Source organism: Pseudophryne corroboree, chromosome 7, assembly GCF_028390025.1.
Source record: "Pseudophryne corroboree isolate aPseCor3 chromosome 7, aPseCor3.hap2, whole genome shotgun sequence".
Classification (NCBI taxonomy): Eukaryota; Metazoa; Chordata; class Amphibia; order Anura; family Myobatrachidae; genus Pseudophryne; species Pseudophryne corroboree.
This window is the reverse complement of record NC_086450.1, coordinates 347,552,137-347,570,830: the sequence shown is the minus strand read 5'-3', so window position 1 is coordinate 347,570,830 and position 18,694 is coordinate 347,552,137. Positions and strand designations below refer to the sequence as shown.

General features: G+C 48.8%; 1 protein-coding gene across 3 annotated transcripts in view; it reads left to right on the top strand.

The window, feature by feature from the left end:
• VWA3A (von Willebrand factor A domain containing 3A) overlaps positions 1-18,694 on the top strand; it is a 772,281-nt gene that overhangs the window by 166,958 nt on the left and 586,629 nt on the right. For all 3 annotated transcript variants that reach the window (XM_063934415.1, XM_063934414.1, XM_063934416.1), the window contains exon 18: positions 4,325-4,399. In XM_063934415.1, the coding sequence (XP_063790485.1) occupies positions 4,325-4,399 (75 nt within the window). The remainder of the gene's footprint in view (positions 1-4,324; positions 4,400-18,694) is intronic.

Below are 18,694 nucleotides of genomic sequence, written 5' to 3'. Positions count from 1 at the left end.
AGTCCTTTCGTCCCTATAAGAGTCATATTTGCCCAGGGATAGAGGAAAGGGAAGAAGACTGCAGCAGGCAGCCCATTCCCAGGAACAGAAGCCTTCCACCGCTTCTGCCAAGCTCTCAGCATGACGCTGGGACCGTACAGGACCTCTGGATCCTACAAGTAGTATCCCAGGGGTACAGATTGGAATGTCGAAACGTTTCCCCCTCGCAGGCTCCTGAAGTCTGCTTTACCAAGGTATCCCTCCGACAAGGAGGCAGTATGGAAAAAAATTCACAAGCTGTATTCCCAGCAGGTGATAATCAAATTACCCCTCCTACAACAAGGAAAGGGGTATTATTCCACACTATATTGTGGTACTGAAGCCAGAAGGCTAGTTGAGACCTATTCTAAATCTAAAAAAATTTGAACACTTACAAAGGTTCAAATCAAGATGGAGTCACTCAGAGCAGTGATAACGAACCAGGAAGAAGGGGACTATATAGTGTCCCGGGACATCAGGGATGCTTACCTCCATGTCCCAAATTTGCCCTTCTCACTAAGGGTACCTCAGGTTCGTGGTATAGAACTGTCACTGTCAGTTTCAGACGCTGCCGTTTGGATTGTCCACGGCACCCCGGGTCTTTACCAAGGTAATGGCCGAAATGATGATTCTTCTTCGAAGAAAAGGCGTCTTAATTACCCCTTACTTGGACGATCTCCTGATAAGGGCAAAGTCCAGGGAACAGTTGGAGGTCGGAGTAGCACTATCTCGGATACTGCTACAACAGCACGGATGGATTCTAAATATTCCAAAATCGCAGCTGATCCTGACGACACGTCTGCTGTGCCTAGGGATGATTCTGGACACAGTCCAGAAAAAGGTGTTTCTCCCGGAAGAGAAAGCCAGGGAGTTATCCGAGCTAGTCAAGAACCTCCTAAAACCAGGAAAAGTGTCAGTGCATCATTGCACAAGGGTCCTGGTAAAAATGGTGGCTTCCTACGAAGCAATTCCATTCGGCAGATTTCACGCAAGAACTTTTCAGTGGGATCTGCTGGACAAATGGTCCGGATCGCATCTTCAGATGCATCAGCGGATAACCCTATATCCAAGGACAAGGGTGTCTCTCCTGTGGTGGTTACAGAGTGCTCATCTTCTAGAGGGCCGCAGATTCGGCATTCAGGATTGGATGCTGGTGACCACGGAGGCCAGCCCGAGAGGCTGGGGAGCAGTCACACAAGGAAAAAATTTCCAGGGAGTGTGATCAAGTCTGGAGACTTTTCTCCACATAAATATACTGGAGCTAAGGGTAAATTTATAATGCTCTAAGCTTAGCAAGACCTCTGCTTCAAGGTCAGCCGGTATTGATCCAGTGGGAAAAACATCACGGCAGTCGCCCACGTAAACAGACAGGGCGGCACAAGAAGCAGGAGGGCAATGGCAAAAACTGCAAGGACTTTTCGCTGGGCGGAAAATCATGTGATAGCACTGTCAGCAGTGTTTCATTCCGGGAGTGGAAACTGGGAAGCAGACTTCCTCAGCAGGCACGACCTCCACCCGGGAGAGTGGAAACTTCATCGGGAAGTTTTTCCACATGATTGTGAACCGTTGGGAAATACCAAAGGTGGACATGATGGCGTCCCGTCTGAACAAAAAACGGGACAGGTATTGCGCCAGGTCAAGAGACCCTCAGGCAATAGCTGTGGACGTTCTGGTAACACCGTGGGTGTACCAGTCGGTGTATGTGTTCCCTCCTCTGCTTCTCATACCTAAGGTACTGAGAATTATAAGACGTAGAGGAGTAAGAACTATACTCATGGCTCCGGATTGGCCAAGAAGGACTTGGTACCCGGAACTTCAAGAGATGCTCACAGAGGACTTATGGTCTCTGCCGCTAAGAAGGGACTTGCTTCAGCAAGTACCATGTCTGTTCCAAGACTTACCGCAGCTGCGTTTGACGGCATGGCGGTGGAACGCCGGATCCTAAGGGAAAAAGGCATTCCGGAAGAGGTCATTCCTACCCTGGTCAAAGCCAGGAAGGAGGTGACGGCACAACATTATCACCACATGTGGCGAAAATATGTTGCGTGGTGTGAGGCCAGGAAGGCCCCACGAAGAAATTTCAACTCGGTCGATTCCTGCATTTCCTGCAAACAGGAGTGTCTATGGGCCTCAAATTGGGGCCCATTAAGGTTCAAATTTCGGCCCTGTCGATTTTCTTCCAGAAAGAATTGGCTTCAGTTCCTGAAGTCCAGAAGTTTGTCAAGGGAGTATTGCATATACAACCCCCTTTTGTGCCTCCAGTGGCACTGTGGGATCTTAACGTAGTTCTGGGATTCCTCAAATCACATTGGTTTAAAACCAGTCAAATCTGTGGATTTGAAGCATCTCACATGAAAAGTGACCATGCTCTTGGCCCTGGCCTGGGCCAGGCGAGTGTCAAATTGGTGGGTTTTTTCTCAAAAAAGCCCATATCTGTTTGTCCATTCGGACAGGGCAGAGCTGCGGACTCGTCCCCAGTTCTCTCCCTAAGGTGGTGTCAGCGTTTCACCTGAACCAGCTTATTGTGGTGCCTTGCGCCTACTAGGGACTTGGAGGACTCCAAGTTGCTGGATGTTGTCAGGGCCCTGAAAGTATAGGTTCCAGGACGGCTGGAGTCAGGAAAACTGACTTGCTGTTATCCTGTATGCACCCAACAAACTGGGTGCTCTTGCTTCTAAGCAGACTATTGCTAGTTGGATGTGTAATACAATTCAGCTTGCACATTCTGTGGCAGGCCTGCCACAGCCAAAATATGTAAATGCCCATTCCACAAGGAAGGTGGGCTCATCTTGGGCGGCTGCCCGAGGGGTCTCGGCTTTACAACTTTGCCGAGCGGCTATTTAGTCAGGGGCAAACACGTTTGTAAAATCCTACAAATTTGATACCCTGGCTAAGGAGGACCTGGAGTTCTCTCATTCGGTGCTGCAGAGTCATCCGCACTCTCCCGCCCGTTTGGGAGCTTTTGTATAATCCCCATGGTCCTTTCAGGAACCCCAGCATCCACTAGGACGATAGAGAAAATAAGAATTTACTTACCGATAATTCTATTTCTCGGAGTCCGTAGTGGATGCTGGGCGCCCATCCCAAGTGCGGATTATCTGCATTACTTGTACATAGTTACAAAAATCGGGTTATTATTGTTGTGAGCCATCTTTTCAGAGGCTCCGCTGTTATCATACTGTTAACTGGGTTCAGATCACAGGTTGTACAGTGTGATTGGTGTGGCTGGTATGAGTCTTACCCGGGATTCAAAATCCTTCCTTATTGTGTACGCTCGTCCGGGCACAGTATCCTAACTGAGGCTTGGAGGAGGGTCATAGGGGGAGGAGCCAGTGCACACCACCTGATCCTAAAGCTTTACTTTTTGTGCCCTGTCTCCTGCGGAGCCGCTATTCCCCATGGTCCTTTCAGGAACCCCAGCATCCACTACGGACTCCGAGAAATAGAATTATCGGTAAGTAAATTCTTATTTTTTCATGGAGGTGAACAGTGGCAAATTTTCTTAATGGGTGACCTATCTCATAAAGCTGCAAAACTAGAAAATGCCTAATCTGAATTTAGATGTTCATAGTAGTTGGGAGGGTCATTTTTTGGCTGTTAGGAAGGGTAACCCAGCTTCTCTGTTTGGTGCAGTGTACCAGGAACAAAATGGCCTGCTTGAATCCAGCGGTGGAATTGGCTTGTAGATATTCTGGGGGGAGGCTTTGGTTGTTCCAAAAAAGGGTTGATGGGGATTTTGATGAAGTATCAATAATTCTAATGTTTGTAAATTGAGAAGGGAAGTTCTGTGTGGCTTACAGAAACCTCAAATAGATGCTAAGTGACATTCTGTCTAGCCCAGTGGTTCCCCAAACTGTGTGCCTAGGCAACCTGGGGTGCCTCTGAACACTTGCAGGGGTGCCTTAGATCGGTGGTCCAGGACCAATCAAATTTATTTCTGGTCAGTGTAATAGGCAAAACCAGTGCTGTTGGCTGCCAATCATAAAATATGTGGACAAACAGAAGCAAATCTTGTTCCTCACCACACAATGGAACCTAAAGATGACATATAAACACAATTTTTGATTTAATATTAATTTCAAAATTTCTCGCTAAGAAATTTTTGGCCTAGGGGTGCCGTAAATAAAATTCTGATACTCTAGGGTGCTATGAGTCCAAAAAGTTTGGGAACCACTGGTCTAGCCAGCTGTTAAGTTGTATTTCAATGTTTATTTTACATTTTTTTTAATTATTATTGTACATTTTTTTAATTATTATTCTAGGGTGCTTAATTAGATTTTTAATTTTGCAATTTTATATATTACAGATATGGAAGTGATATTCAGTTCTGGAAATCAGAACTGGTCACGGCAACTTGTGAAAATTTGCAAAGTGCTTGGAAGTAGGTTCCTGTTTAAACATCTAGTAGTTAAGGTCAATGAATGAGTGAAGCTCCTCTATACAACGCCATGTATCTGCCCATTTTACGCTCAAGATGGCACGTTACAGTCAAGAAATGTAGACATGCGTGTGTCTTATTGAAATAAACTGAAAGAGCCCGATACTTTTTTTCAAGTGCCAGATGTGGAAGTTGTGTTAAAGTAGAGTAGGATCATTAAGCACAAATAACAAAACAGTTCAAGGCTCAGGAAATCAGAGGAGTTTTCACCGTCCTTCTACAACAGCTTTTTAGATTGATTTGTGAGATCCTGAATTGGAGATCTCTCTTCTTTAAGATGTACAATAACACATAGAAAGCTGATTTGGGGGCGTTGCGTGGGCGTGGCATTGGAAACGGGTGCAAGTTTGGGGAGGCAGATTGATATCACACGCTTCTGCTGCTACACATGGCGGTGGGCAGACTGCCTTCGCAACCAGGCTGTGGAGGCAGTGGGGCTATCCTAAATCAGTGATGCGATCGCAATTATATTACAATGGCATCGCTGTCCGCCATTAGCATGCCGAGTGGCCTTGCCTTGTGCTGAACTGCCCCCAGCATGCGAGAGATAGGAGTTGCAGTTTTGCTATTTTAACAAAACTGCAACTGAAGCTGAATTAGGCCCCTAGTGCAGTAGTTTGGAATTAATCATCCACCATGTGTTTTTGCACTTCAATCGCTAGATGGTGCTAGTACCCTTCTCCCAGTGAATATTCTTTAGCATTTATAAGGAATGATGTTTTCCTTCAAGATGAAATGATTACCCTCAGTAGGGGTTCACATGCGCATCTAGGACTTTTTAGCAGAATTTGCAATCCTTTTGTTCGCATGCTGGGTGCAGCCCATCGCAGAGCAATGCTGGCCAGCATGCTAACCGCCCCCCTCTGAGACCACGCTGAAATTGCTGTCGCATCGCAATTTCAGCGTGATCGCAGAAAGTATGGTAGCCTCCTGCCGGTGCAGCCTGGCATGCGACGGCAGGAGGGCTGCCGCCATCTTTCCGATTGGAGCGGCTGCGTGTGACCTCGCGCAGCTGTCCCGATCACGCCCATGCCACGCTGTTCCCCCGCCCCCCCCGTTTGACTGCTGCTGCCCACATTTCCATGATGCCGCCCCCGCAACGTTCCGTCTCCGCCCAGGAAACGGAGCGTTGCCCCTCCCCCCCCTGTGAACGCCTCTGCCTGATTGACAGGCAGAGGTGTTTGCATCTACTGCGGGGCGCACGCAGAAAAGGCGGGCACATGCGCAGGACGGCCCTGCACATGCGCCCACATCATCTTAGTATTTTTTGCGGTTGGATAGCTAGTTGCGATCCAACCTGAATGAGGTCTCTTATCCCTATCTGGGAAACACTTTACATTCAAATAATAAGTACCCATACAAGAAAAAATATATATAGTGCAACACTGACAGGAAATGTGTTCATATAAAATTGATAACAATGCCAAATAAATAGCATAACAAACGATATATGGATCAGTATAAAATACCAGTCTTAGAGGTAGAGTCTGCCCACCAGATGTATAGGGAAATTAAGGATGTACCTATTGGTGGGAATCCCCAGAAACACCTCAATCCACAGGTCCAGTTGTTGGTCCCCAGTGTGTAGACTTATATGGTACCCCTTTTCCACAAAAATCCCAGGTCCGAAATAAGCCAGAAATACGCGATGGAACGTATTTGTGTTTCATAGGGAAGCGCTCCTATACAACATATCACAGCTGGTAGGGGGTAAGGCATATGCGTTCCAAAGACTGGAAGTCCTCGATTGCATCATGTCCGGCTTTGTGTTTCACAGTCATAATGGAGGTTATTCAGATGTGGTTGGAGGTGTGACAGGATGCGCAAAGTAACTGGTAATTGGTACTTTGTGCATGCGCAGGACCCGTTGTGCGCATGTGTGAATACGTCCTGCGATGTAGCATGCAGTCCGGCAGCAGACTGTCAATGGGTGCTGCAAGCCACCCCGATGGAGTGTGAGTGAATACGCAGCTCGGATCACTAGTGCAGCAGGAGGCGTCTGCTTGTAATAGACGTCTCCTGCTGCATTACCATACAGCGCTATCACTGCTGCTTCCAAGGAAATACTGTAGCACTGATAGCACCTCCAACTACATCTCGGTCAGGCCTAATATGCATCCCATTGCAAAATATATCCTGATAGACATTCTTCTGCATCAGAAACTCCATTATTATAGCTTGTTGTTCCAGGATATATGATGCAGTGTCCAGGATATAACATAATTGGGATGCGGTTCTGTCACACATACATAACCCACATAATTATGTGTTCCAATGTCCAAGAAATAAGAAGAAAATATTCCAACATAGAAAAAAATAAAAATAAATACAGTATGTTGAAATAGGTTTAAAACAAGAAAACTCAAAATCTGTATACAAATATATTGTAGATATGACAAAAAAGCAGTATAACCTAGATACATATAAAGCCACTATAACAAATATGCCCCTAAATGCTTTATAAATCTAACATGATCTTATTTAATTATTGGTAGTTGGTTCTGATAATTATAATTTTTTATTGCTGTGAAAACAATGTGAGGATTGCCAGCATGTATATTAGTTCACATCCAGGCAGGGGCAAATACTTTGGCAGGAGCCAGTCCCCAAGATGTTTTAGAAGTGAAGTCGCTATTGCATTCACTTTGCTTATGAGGTGTGAATCTAGCCGCACTAATGCGCATCTGCTGTCAGTGCATATGTGGGCAGAGAGGCATACAGATCCCTCTCCCGGAAACTTATGCAGTATCTTAGCCCATAAGCTACAATGGCTAACGTCATCTGACGTTGGCGTTAGCTACTGGGTTTTGGTAAATGTGGTATTTCTGCTGCGGGGTACACTTGGCTCCACAAGTCTTGGTGTAGAGTAGGATCTTGATCCGAGGCACCAACAGGCTCAAAGCTTTGACTGTTCCCAGAATGCACAGCGCCGCCTCCTATATCACCCCGCCTCCCAGCACAGGAGCTCAGTTTGCCAGTTGGTGCTGCAGTAAGCAGGCACTTAACAGGAGGGGCTGCTACAAGCAGCCCTAAGAAAAGCTTTTTATGAGGTAAAAAGTGAAGACTTCAAGGGCAGCAGCAGGGGTAAATGTCTTCTGACATTCTCTGCTGCAGCTCCAGCTCTTCCCAGCGGCGCTGTACACTCCCGAGCCCTGGTTGCCGGGTACCTACAGCGGAGGCTCCGGTTTACTTCACGTTAGCCACACACGGCTGGGGCTCTCCAGGATCGCGTGGCCGCGCTTCGGGAGGTGGTAAGTCTTTATCGCAATCCGGCGCGGTCAGTGGGAGGCGGGCCGCGCGCGCTGGCCGTGGACACTGTGGCAGTACAGGCGATCCCACTAGATCACCAGGGCATGGGCGCAGGTCAGGTTTTCTCTTAAAACAGATTTTAATATTGCCCACAGTACCCGGTGGTTTTGCCAGCAAGGGGGATAAGGCTTAGACCTGAAGCCCCTTCCCCAGCCCCAGGGCGCCATTTCCAGCAAGTGTTCCCGGCCTGGAGCTGCATCTCTGTCTTTCCTCACTCCCTGTCAGTGTCTGCGGCGCCATTACTCTTCAGTTCACTGTTCCTGGGACTGCTTGGGCAAATCCTCCTATGTAAAGCCGCCTGGTTGTCAGCGCTGTGCCTTTACATGACACTTAAGTATTCTACCTGCCTTTTTAGTCAGTGTTAGTTAAGAAAGAGTGCATTTAGGGGGTAATTCCAAGTTGATCGCAGCAGGATTTTTTTTTAGCAGTTGGGCAAAACCATGTGCACTGCAGGGGAGGCAGATTTAACATGTGCAGAGAGAGTTAGATTTGGGTGTGGTGTGTTCAATCTGCAATCTAATTTGCAGTGTAAAAATAAAGCAGCCAGTATTTACCCTGCACAGAAACAAAATAACCCACCCAAATCTAACTCTCTCTGCACATGTTATATCTGCCTCCCCTGCAGTGCACATGGTTTTGCCCAACTGCTAAAAAAATTCCTGCTGCGATCAACTTGGAATTACCCCCTTAGTCAGGGGTTTATAGTACAATTACCCTGTGATATACATCCAGTTTCTTACTGTGTACTGTTATATCTATTGACTATATAGCTGTGTAAGCTAGTCCAGTGCAGTATTATTGTCTGTAATAACCTCTGCATTGTACAAACTGTGACTATTTGTGTGTGCATTGATAGCTGAGTGGTGTCCATCTCGTGTCTTTCACTCAACTTGCTATCCCTATATTCTATAACCTGAGGGGGCTTGGTGCGTCAGGTGTTACTTAATATAGGATTTTCTCTTACGTCCTAGAGGATGCTGGGGACTCCAAAAGGACCATGGGGTATAGACGGGATCCGCAGGAGCTTGGGCACACTGAAAAGACTTAAAACTGGGTGTGAACTGGCTCCTCCCTCTATGCCCCTCCTCCAGACCTCAGTTAGACTTTGTGCCCAGGACTGACTGGACACTCACAGGGGAGCTCTACTGAGTTTCTCTGGAAAATACTTTTTGTTAGGTTTTTTATTTTCAGGGAGACCTGCTGGCTACAGGCTCCCTGCAGCGTTGGAGTGAGGGGAGAGAAGCAGACCTACTTCCTCTTAGTTTAAGGGCTCTGCTTCTCGGCTACTGGACACCATTAGCTCCAGAGGGTTCGATCACTTGGTGCACCTAGCTGCTTGTTCCCGGAGCCACGCCGTCACCCCCTCACAGAAGACAGAAGAAAGAAGTCGGGTGAGTATGAGAAGATCAGAAGACTTCAGGACGGCAGAAGACTTCGGTGACCAGGTACAGCGCAGCGGGGACGCTGCGCTCCATGCTCCCACACACATCACAGATGGCACTCACAGGGTGCTGGGGGCGGGGCGCCCTGGGCAGCAGGTCACTGGGGTCCGGGTAGCCGGCAGAAGCACTGTCGGTGCCTCAGCACCGTTCATCGGCCCCCGCCGGCATTTTCAAATTGGGCGCGCTGAAGCCCGCCGGGAAGGGGCGGAGCTTAGTGCGCGGCTCACGGCGCCATCTTCCTCTCCTCCACGCGGCTGCAAGGAGACGCTGGGCCGGACCTTCATCACTCCCCGCAAGTAACGGGGAGATTTCTCAGGGGGGGGCGCAGTGTGGTGCATTCATTATTTCTAGCAGCGCTGGTCATATATATCCCCTATAGGGATATATAGGTGCTGGGGTGTGAGCTGGCATACTCCCTCTGGGTCTCTCTCTGGGCTTCACTGTAGGCCTGTCCCCTAGCTGAGACATTCTGAGTGTGTGTCGCTGTGTCAATCAAACGTGTCGACATGTCTGAGGCTGAATGTGATTCACCGGAGGAGGTTGTGGGGGGTGAAGTTGTGGGTCTGGATTTGGGTCTGTCGGCGCAGCCGACACCTGATTTACTCACGTTATTAACTACAATCAATACGTATGTAGCTTCATTATCTAAGAGATTAGATAAGTCTGAGTCACAGACGCAGGTGTGGAAAAAGTCCATAGAGGAGGCTTTATCTCAGGTACAGACCCCATCGGGCTCGCAGAAGCGGCCGTTTACTCAAGTGGCAGATACTGATACCGACTCTGACTCTGAGGTCGATTTTTCTGAGGCGGCTTTGCATCCGCGTTTAGTGAAGAGTATTCAATCAGTACATGATTGTGGCTATAAAGGATGTTTTACACATTTCTGATGAACCTGCGGTGCAGGAAACAAGGATTTGTTTGTTTTAAAGGGAAAAAACCTGAAGTGAAATTTCACCCCTCTCATGAAATGAATACTCTTTGTGAAAAGGCTTGGGAGTCGCCGGATAAGAGGTGGCAGATTCCCAAGAGGATTTACATGGCGTATCCTTTCCCCTCTGATGATAGGGAAAAATGGGAGTCGTCTCCAAATGTTGACAAAGCTCTATCTCGTTTGTCTAAGAAGGTGGCGCTTCCGTCTCCGGACACAGCAGCTCTCAAGGATCCGGCGGATCGCAAGCTGGAGACGTCTCTGAAGTCCATTTTCGCTAATACAGGCGCATTGCTCAGACCTGCAGTGGCGTCGGTGTGGGTGAGTAGTGCTATTGCTAAATGGGCTGAGAATTTAGCTACTGACATGGATACCCTTGATAAAGATAATGTTCTTCTGACTCTTGGTTATATCAAGGACGCTGCAGATTACCTGAAGGATGCGTCGAGGGATGTTTGTCTCTTGGGATCAAGAGCCAATGCCATGTCAATATCGGCAAAGAGGGCGTTGTGGATCCATCAATGGAATGCTGATCCCGACTCCAAGAGAGCTATGGAAGCTTTACCCTTCAAAGGTAATGTCTTGTTTGGGGACGGCTTGGCGGACCTGGGGGGTCATTCCGAGTTGTTCGTTCGTTATTTTTTTCTCGCAACGGAGCAATTAGTCGCGCATGCGCAATGTCCGCAGTGCGACTGCGCCAAGTAAATTTGCTATGCAGTTAGGAATTTTACTCACGGTTTTTTCTTCGTTCTGGTGATCGTAATGTGATTGACAGGAAGTGGGTGTTTCTGGGCGGAAACTGGCCGTTTTATGGGTGTGTGCGAAAAAACGCTACCGTTTCTGGGGAAAACGCGGGAGTGGCTGGAGTAACGGAGGAGTGTCTGGCCGAACGCTGGGTGTGTTTGTGACGTCAAACCAGGAACGACAAGCACTGAACTGATCGCAGATGCCGAGTAAGTTTGAAGCTCCTCAGAAACTGCTAAGAGGTGTGTAATCGCAATTTTGAGAATCTTTCGTGCGCAATTTTACTATGCTAAGATTCACTCCCAGTAGGCGGCGGCTTAGCGTGTGCAAAGCTGCTAAAAGCAGCTGGCGAGCGAACAACTCGGAATAAGGGCCCTGGTCTCTACCGCGACGGCGGGTAAGTCCTCTTTTCTTCCCTATGTTCCCACACAGCACAAAAAGGCACCACATCAGCAGATGCAGTCCTTTCGTCCTAATAAATACAGGCGTGGAAAGGGTTCGTCCTTCCTCGCTTCAAAGGGTAAAGGAAGGGGTAGGAAGTCGCCTGCCGTGTCAGGCGCCCAGGACCAAAAGTCCTCCCCTGCCTCTACCAAGTCCACCGCATGACGCTGGGGCTTCCCTGGGGGAGTCCGGACCGGTGGGGGGCCGTCTCCGAGTCTTCAGTCAGGTCTCGGTTCATTCAGGCCTCAATCCTTGGGTCCTAGAGATTGTATCTCAGGGATACAAGCTGGAGTTCGGGAGGTGCCCCCTCTCCGGTTTTTCGTTTCGCCCTTACCAGCGTCTCTTCCGGACAGGGAGCTGGTGTTGGCAGCGATACAAAAATTGTGTCAACAGAAGGTCATTGTTTCAGTTCCACCGTCACAACGGGGGGAGGGGTTCTACTCGAGCCTATTTGTGGTCCCGAAACCGAACGGTTCAGTGGTTCAGTCAGATTGATTCTGAATCTAAAATCCCTCAATCCATACTTAAAAGTTTTCAAGTTCAAGATGGAATCTCTTCAAGCTGTGATTTCCAGCCTAGAAGGGGGGGATTGTATGGCGTCAGTCGACATAAAGGATGCCTACTTACACGTCCCGATATTTCCTTCGCATCAGGCCTTCCTCAGGTTTGCGATAAAGGACTCTCATTACCAATTTCAAACGTTGCCGTTTGGCCTTTCCACGGCCCCGAGAGTGTTCACCAAGGTCATGGCAGAAATGATGGTTCTCCTTCGCAAGCAGGGGGTTTCAGTTATCCCGTACTTGGACGATCTCCTGATAAAGGCGAGGTCCAAGGAAAGGTTGCTAAGGAGTGTGGACTTGGTGCTGTCGGTGCTTCGACAGCACGGTTGGCTGCTAAATTTACCAAAATCTCAGTTGATTCCGACAACCCGGCTGTCTTTTCTGGGCATGATTCTCGACACGGAGTTACAGAGAGTTTTTCTTCCACAAGAAAAGGCTCTAGAACTGCAGTTGTTGGTCAGGGAACTTCTGAAGCCGAAGACTGTGTCCATCCATCAATGTACGCGCGTTCTGGGGAAGATGGTGGCGATGTACGAAGCCATTCCGTTCGGCAGGTTTCATGCCCGGGTGTTTCATTGGGACTTGCTGAGCAAATGGTCCGGGTCTCACCTGCACATGCACCGGAAGATAAGTCTATCTCCCAGAGCCAGAATTTCCCTCCTGTGGTGGCTACAAGGATCTCACCTCCTAGAGGGACGCCGGTTCGGTATCCTGGATTGGGTACTTCTGACGACAGATGCGAGTCTCCGGGGCTGGGGTGCAGTCACCCAAGGCAGGAACTTCCAGGGGAGATGGTCGCTCCAGGAAGCGGGTCTCCACATAAATGTTCTCGAGTTAAAAGCCATTTACAACGGCCTGCTACAGGCAAGAAGCCTTCTTCAGGGTCGACCTGTGCTGGTACAGTCAGACAACATCACAGCGGTGGCACATATCAACCGTCAAGGCGGCACAAGGAGCAGAGCGGCAATGGCGGAGGCCACAAGAATCCTTTGCTGGGCGGAACAACACCTGAGCGCCCTGTCAGCAGTCTTCCTTCCGGGAGTAGACAACTGGGCAGCAGACTTCCTCAGCAGACACGATCTCCATCCGGGAGAGTGGGCCCTTCATCAAGAGGTGTTTGCAGAAGTGACAAAGCGTTGGGGACTCCCTCTGATAGACATGATGGCGTCTCGTCTCAACAAGAAGCTTCCGAGGTATTGTTCCAGGTCAAGAGACCCCCAAGCCAGTGCGGTGGATGCCCTGGTGTCTCCGTGGGTGTTCAAGTCGGTGTAAGTGTTCCCTCCACTTCCTCTCATTCCAAAGGTACTGGGGATCATTCGGCGAGCAAGGGTTCAGGGGATTCTCGTAGTTCCAGATTGGCCAAGAAGGGCCTGGTATCCGGATCTTCAGGAATTACTAGTGGAAGATCCTTGGCCGCTTCCTCTAAGAGAGGAACTGTTGTTGCAGGGTCCATGCGTGTTTCCAGACTTACCGCGGCTGCGTTTGACGGCATGGAAGTTGAGCGCCAGATCTTAGCTCGTAAAGGTATTCCAGGAGAGGTTATACCTACTCTCCTCAGGGCTAGGAAGTAGGTTACGGCGAAGCATTATCACCGTATTTGGAAGAAGTATGTTTCCTGGTGTGAGTTTAAAAAGGCTCCTGCGGAAGAATTTAATTTGGGGCGTTTTCTCCACTTTTTGCAGGCTGGTGTGGGTGCAGGCCTGAAGTTGGGTTCCATCAAGGTGCAGATTTCGGCATTGTCTATTTTCTTTCAAAGAGAACTGGCTGCCCTCCCAGAGGTTCAGACGTTCGTGAAAGGAGTTTTGCATATCAATCCTCCGTTTGTGCCTCCTGTGGCCCCTGTTATGCACACCAGTGCCTGCAGGAATGTACTGATGTCAGAACTGTTATGCACTCCAGTGCCTGCAGGAATGTACTGGTGTTTGAACTGTTATGCACACCAGTGCCTGCAGGAATGTACTGGTGTCTGAACGGATAGGTATGCAAAACAAATGAACTCACAGACAGACTGGGGAATATGACATTACGTACACAGAAGGTGATAGGGTAACAAAATACACACAAAGTGAACAGAGAAGCCCAGAGGCTAAGGAACTGGGTGTCTCCCTAGTATTAGTAATGCTCAGATGGGAAAAGCAAGATGTTGTGTTTTAATACGTAGAGAACCCGAAATGCTGTTGCTAAGGGCAACAGCAAAACCCTAAAGGGTTACCAACGGGTGTGGCAGTAAACTCCTTGGTCAGAGATGGAATGATAGACACAAGGAGAGTCTCCACAATCCTAATTCTCACTTGCAGTGCACAGGTTCAGCTTACTGCCACTAAACTGACACCTGACACCTTGCACAGTGAGACAGGATTTAGGCAGGCAAGTCTTAGAATACAGCCGCAAACTTGCTAAGTTCACAGAGTAGTAAAAGAACCCCAGCAAGCTAAACGACTGACTCCAGTCTTACTGCTAGGTCTGGATTGGCAGAGTGTAGTACCAAATCCCCAGGCCTATTTGCAGTAAGCAACAACAAATACAAAGCTACACAGTACTGGCTAACTTTCAGGAACTGACTAACCAACAAAGATTCAGCAGCATCTGCTTAACCTGAGAAGAGGCCTTATAAAGCAGGTGCTGTCCACGCCCCACTCAGACCTCACAGACTGTGAGCACAAAAACCAGCACCGGATCCCCTGCCGTGCACAGAGCCTGTAACCACTGCACAGCAAAAGACCCGAACCGGAGTATCAGCTGCGCTCAGGTTACTCCGCTAGCACTTGTCTCCCGGTTGCCATGACGACGTGGCAGCACAGGGCAGGAGACCCTAACAGCCCCATGGGATCTGGACGTGGTCTTACAGTTTCTCATGTCTTCCTGGTTTGAGCCTTTGCGTAAGGTTGAGTTGAAGTTTCTCACCTGGAAGGTAGTCATGTTGTTGGCACTGGCTTCTGCCAGGCGGGTGTCTGAGTTGGCGGCCTTATCTCATAAAAGCCCGTATTTGGTCTTTCATTCGGATAGGGCAGAAATGAGGACTCGTCAACAATTTTTACCAAAGGTGGTCTCCTCGTTTCACATTAATCAACCTATTGTGGTACCAGTGGCCAGGGATGCTGGGACAGTTCCAAGGTCTCTGGATGTAGTGAGGGCGTTGAAGATCTACGTCGCCCATACGGCGGTTGCCAGGAAAACTGAGGCACTGTTTGTCCTGTACGCTTCCAACAAGATTGGTCATCCTGCTTCAAAACAGACTATTGCACGCTGGATTTGTAGTACGATTCAGCAGGCTCATTCTTCGGCCGGATTACCGGTGCCGAAGTCAGTTAAAGCCCATTCTACCAGGAAGGTGGGCTCGTCTTGGGCGGCTGCCCGGGGCGTCTCGGCTTTACAGCTCTGCCGAGCGGCTGCTTGGTCGGGTTCAAACACTTTTGCCAAGTTCTATAAGCTGATGAGGACCTTGCGTTTGCTCAGTCGGTGCTGCAGACTCGTCCGCACTCTCCCGCCCGGTCTGGAGCTTTGGTATAAACCCCATGGTCCTTTTGGAGTCCCCAGCATCCTCTAGGACGTAAGAGAAAATAGGATTTTGGTACTTACCGGTAAATCCTTTTCTCCTAGTCCGTAGAGGATGCTGGGCGCCCATCCCAGTGCGGACTGTTTCTTGCGGTGTTCTCTTGTGGGTTCACTTAGTTTATACACGGGTTGTGTATTTCTGGTTTTAGCTTGTTGCTGTTGTTTTTCATACTGTTATCTGGTTTACTGTTACTCCGGTTGTACGGTATGGTTGTGGTGTGTGCTGGTATGTTTGTAGCCCTTAGTTTACACAAAAATCCTTTCCTCTAAATGTCCGTCTCTCCTGGGCACAGTTCCTATAACTGAGGTCTGGAGGAGGGGCATAGAGAGATGAGCCAGTTCACACCCAGTTTTAGGTCTTTTCAGTGTGCCCAAGCTCCTGCGGATCCCGTCTATACCCCATGGTCCTTTTGGAGTCCCCAGCATCCTCTACGGACTAGGAGAAAAGGATTTACCGGTAAGTACCAAAATCCTATTTTCACAAAGATATACTGTATTACGTATTTTTCTCTGTGATTAAGTCACCATATCTCTCCTTTATCTCTGCTGGTGCTGACTACACTGTGCAGGGGTTTGGGTTTAGGGATATAGTGCTGCTAATAATTGTACTGTGTTACCTCATACTGCAAGTTATATCATGTCTGCTTCTGAGGGTAACGGTTCTGGGGCGGAACACACTACTGGTGTTGCTGAAGCCACAGGCACATATAGGGAGAATATAGCAGCTGTGGGCTCTGGTTCTGGGGGCTTCTTGCCCCCCAGTGGGACGGTGGCAACGGAGGCACATACTGACCCTCCGTGGGCCGCTTTTTCCACGCTTCTGCATACGCTAGTTCATAAACTAACACCCCCTATGGGACCCCCAATGCCGGAACAACCGTATGTGGTCCCTGCAGCTAACCCGCCGTGGGCGGACGATTTATCTGCTCAATTAAAGAAGTTGAACCAGTCCCTGACTACCAAAAAGTCTGACCAACGCTCGCCTAAGTCCAAGAGGTCCTCTAAGCGAGCGCTCGTCTCCTCACAATCCACTGCTGTCACTGACACCTCGTCTCATGAAGACAGGACATACACTGACCCCACAGGTTCTGACTCAGAGACGGCTGATGGGGAGGGTAGTTCACATGTGGATGTTCCTGATCTTTTGGAGGCTATTAAGTTAATTCTGCAGATTACGGATGATCCCGAGCCATCCGTTCCTCCTAAGAAACCAGATAGGTTCAAGCATCAGAAGGTGATTAAACAAGTTTTACCTCACTCTGACCACCTAGTGCAGAGGTTCTCAAACTCGGTCCTCGGGAGTCCACACAGTGCATGTTTTGCAGGTAACCCAGCAGGTGCACAGGTGTATTAATTACTCACCGACACATTTTAAAAGGTCCACAGGTGGAGCTAATTATTTCACTTGCGATTCTGTGAGGAGACCTGCAAAACATGCACTGTGTGGGCCCCCGAGGACCGAGTTTGAGAACCTCTGACCTAGTGGATATACGTCAGGAACCCTGGCAAAGCCCGGGTACGAAGTTTGTGCCTCAAAAGAAGATGCTGGCTTGCTATCCCCTCGTGCCAGAGCTGTCTAAGAATTGGGAAACGCCTCCTCCAGTAGACTCACATGTGGCTAGGATGGTGGTTTCCTCAGCTCTACCTGTAACCACCGTCACGTCTCTAAAAGAGCCTACGGATAAACGTGTTGAGGGTTGTCTGAAAGCGATTTACACCCTCACGGGTGCTGCACAAAGGCCCACTATTGCAGCTACATGGGCGGCAGAGGCTATTGAAGCATGGGCCTTGGAGTTAGAGGCTGAAATCTCCTCTGACCATGCTAGACAATGCTTGTCATATATTGTCACAGCTTCTCGCTATATTAAAGAGGCGGCTTCTGATGCCAGTATCCTAGCAGCCAAGGCCTCTACTACGTCAGTCCTGGCTCGCAGGATATTGTGGCTGAGATCCTGGTCTGTGGATCTGGACTCTAGAAAAACCCTGGAGGTACTCCCTTTCAAGGGGGATATTCTGTTTGGGGAGGACTTAAATAAGATTGTAGCTGACTAGCTACTGCCAAAACTGCCTGTCTGCCTAATACAGCTCCTTCTGTGTCGAAGGCCAAAGGCACGTCCTTTCGCCCTTTTCGTCCTTCAGGTAAAGCAAAAGGTCAGGCGTACCATAAGCAGGCCCGCACTTCCAAACCTGGTAAGCCGAAGCCCAAAAGAGCCTGGGCTGTCCGTCAGCCAGCAGCCAAGACCGATAAGCCTGCCGTATGATGGGGCGGACCTCCCCCTGGGGGATCCCAGGGTGGGGGGCCGGCTTCTAGGGTATACCCAGGAATGGTTGAAGACCACTTCAGATGCCTGGGTACGGGAAGTCGTCACTCGAGGTTACGCCATAGCCTTCAAAAACCGACGCCCTCATCGATTTTGCCAGACAGACGTCCCGTCGGACCAGACAAAGGCAAACACTCTGCTTTTGTTGGTACAGACTGTCAAAGTCGAAAAATATTGTAGTGTTCCGCCGTACGTGCACATATCTGCAATTTGCGTATGGTCGCTCCCGCGATCCTGCGCGTGGTATGGGTATTTACGGCGGAGTTTGTGAGCGCATGGAGGGCTATCAAAACATTACATATTTAATCCAAATAGTGCACATTGTACACATAGCCCCCCTGCACCACATCAGCAAGTATCAACAGTTTAAATGATTCCAGGACTAGGGTGTTGGTTAGAGGAAGATCGCATGTTCCTGCGTATAGTTATGTGCAGAAGTAGAATACAGATATAAACTGTATTTACTGTATATTATGTATGCGGCGGGAATCCAAAGGAGACCACCGACAAGAGCAGTTGAGAAAGACATCGCCCACCTTTTCAAATCAACCTATGACCTCTCCTGTAATGTAAAGATGCATCCCTGTGTCCAATGGACAAAGAGATTACAGTATCCATTGTATTGCTTTTGGAAGTAGTGTATAAAAAGCCTGTTGCTGCCTGGCCGGTCAGAAGACTCTTAACGCTATCTACCTGATTAGCGGAGGACTGGACCAGGAAGCGCATGCGAATATTCTCACGTATGTACATTGACTGTAGCCATTTACTCTGTTGTATTGTAGTGTATAAATTATATTGTTAACCCCCTTTCAGATATATACTCTGTGGTGTCGGAACCCAGTGTTTAACTACAAATCGGTGTTGTGTCCTCTTTTCCCTGCTAGGGTTTAAAGTGTATTACATTACCTAACTGTATAAGGTCTAAAAGTGTATTAATA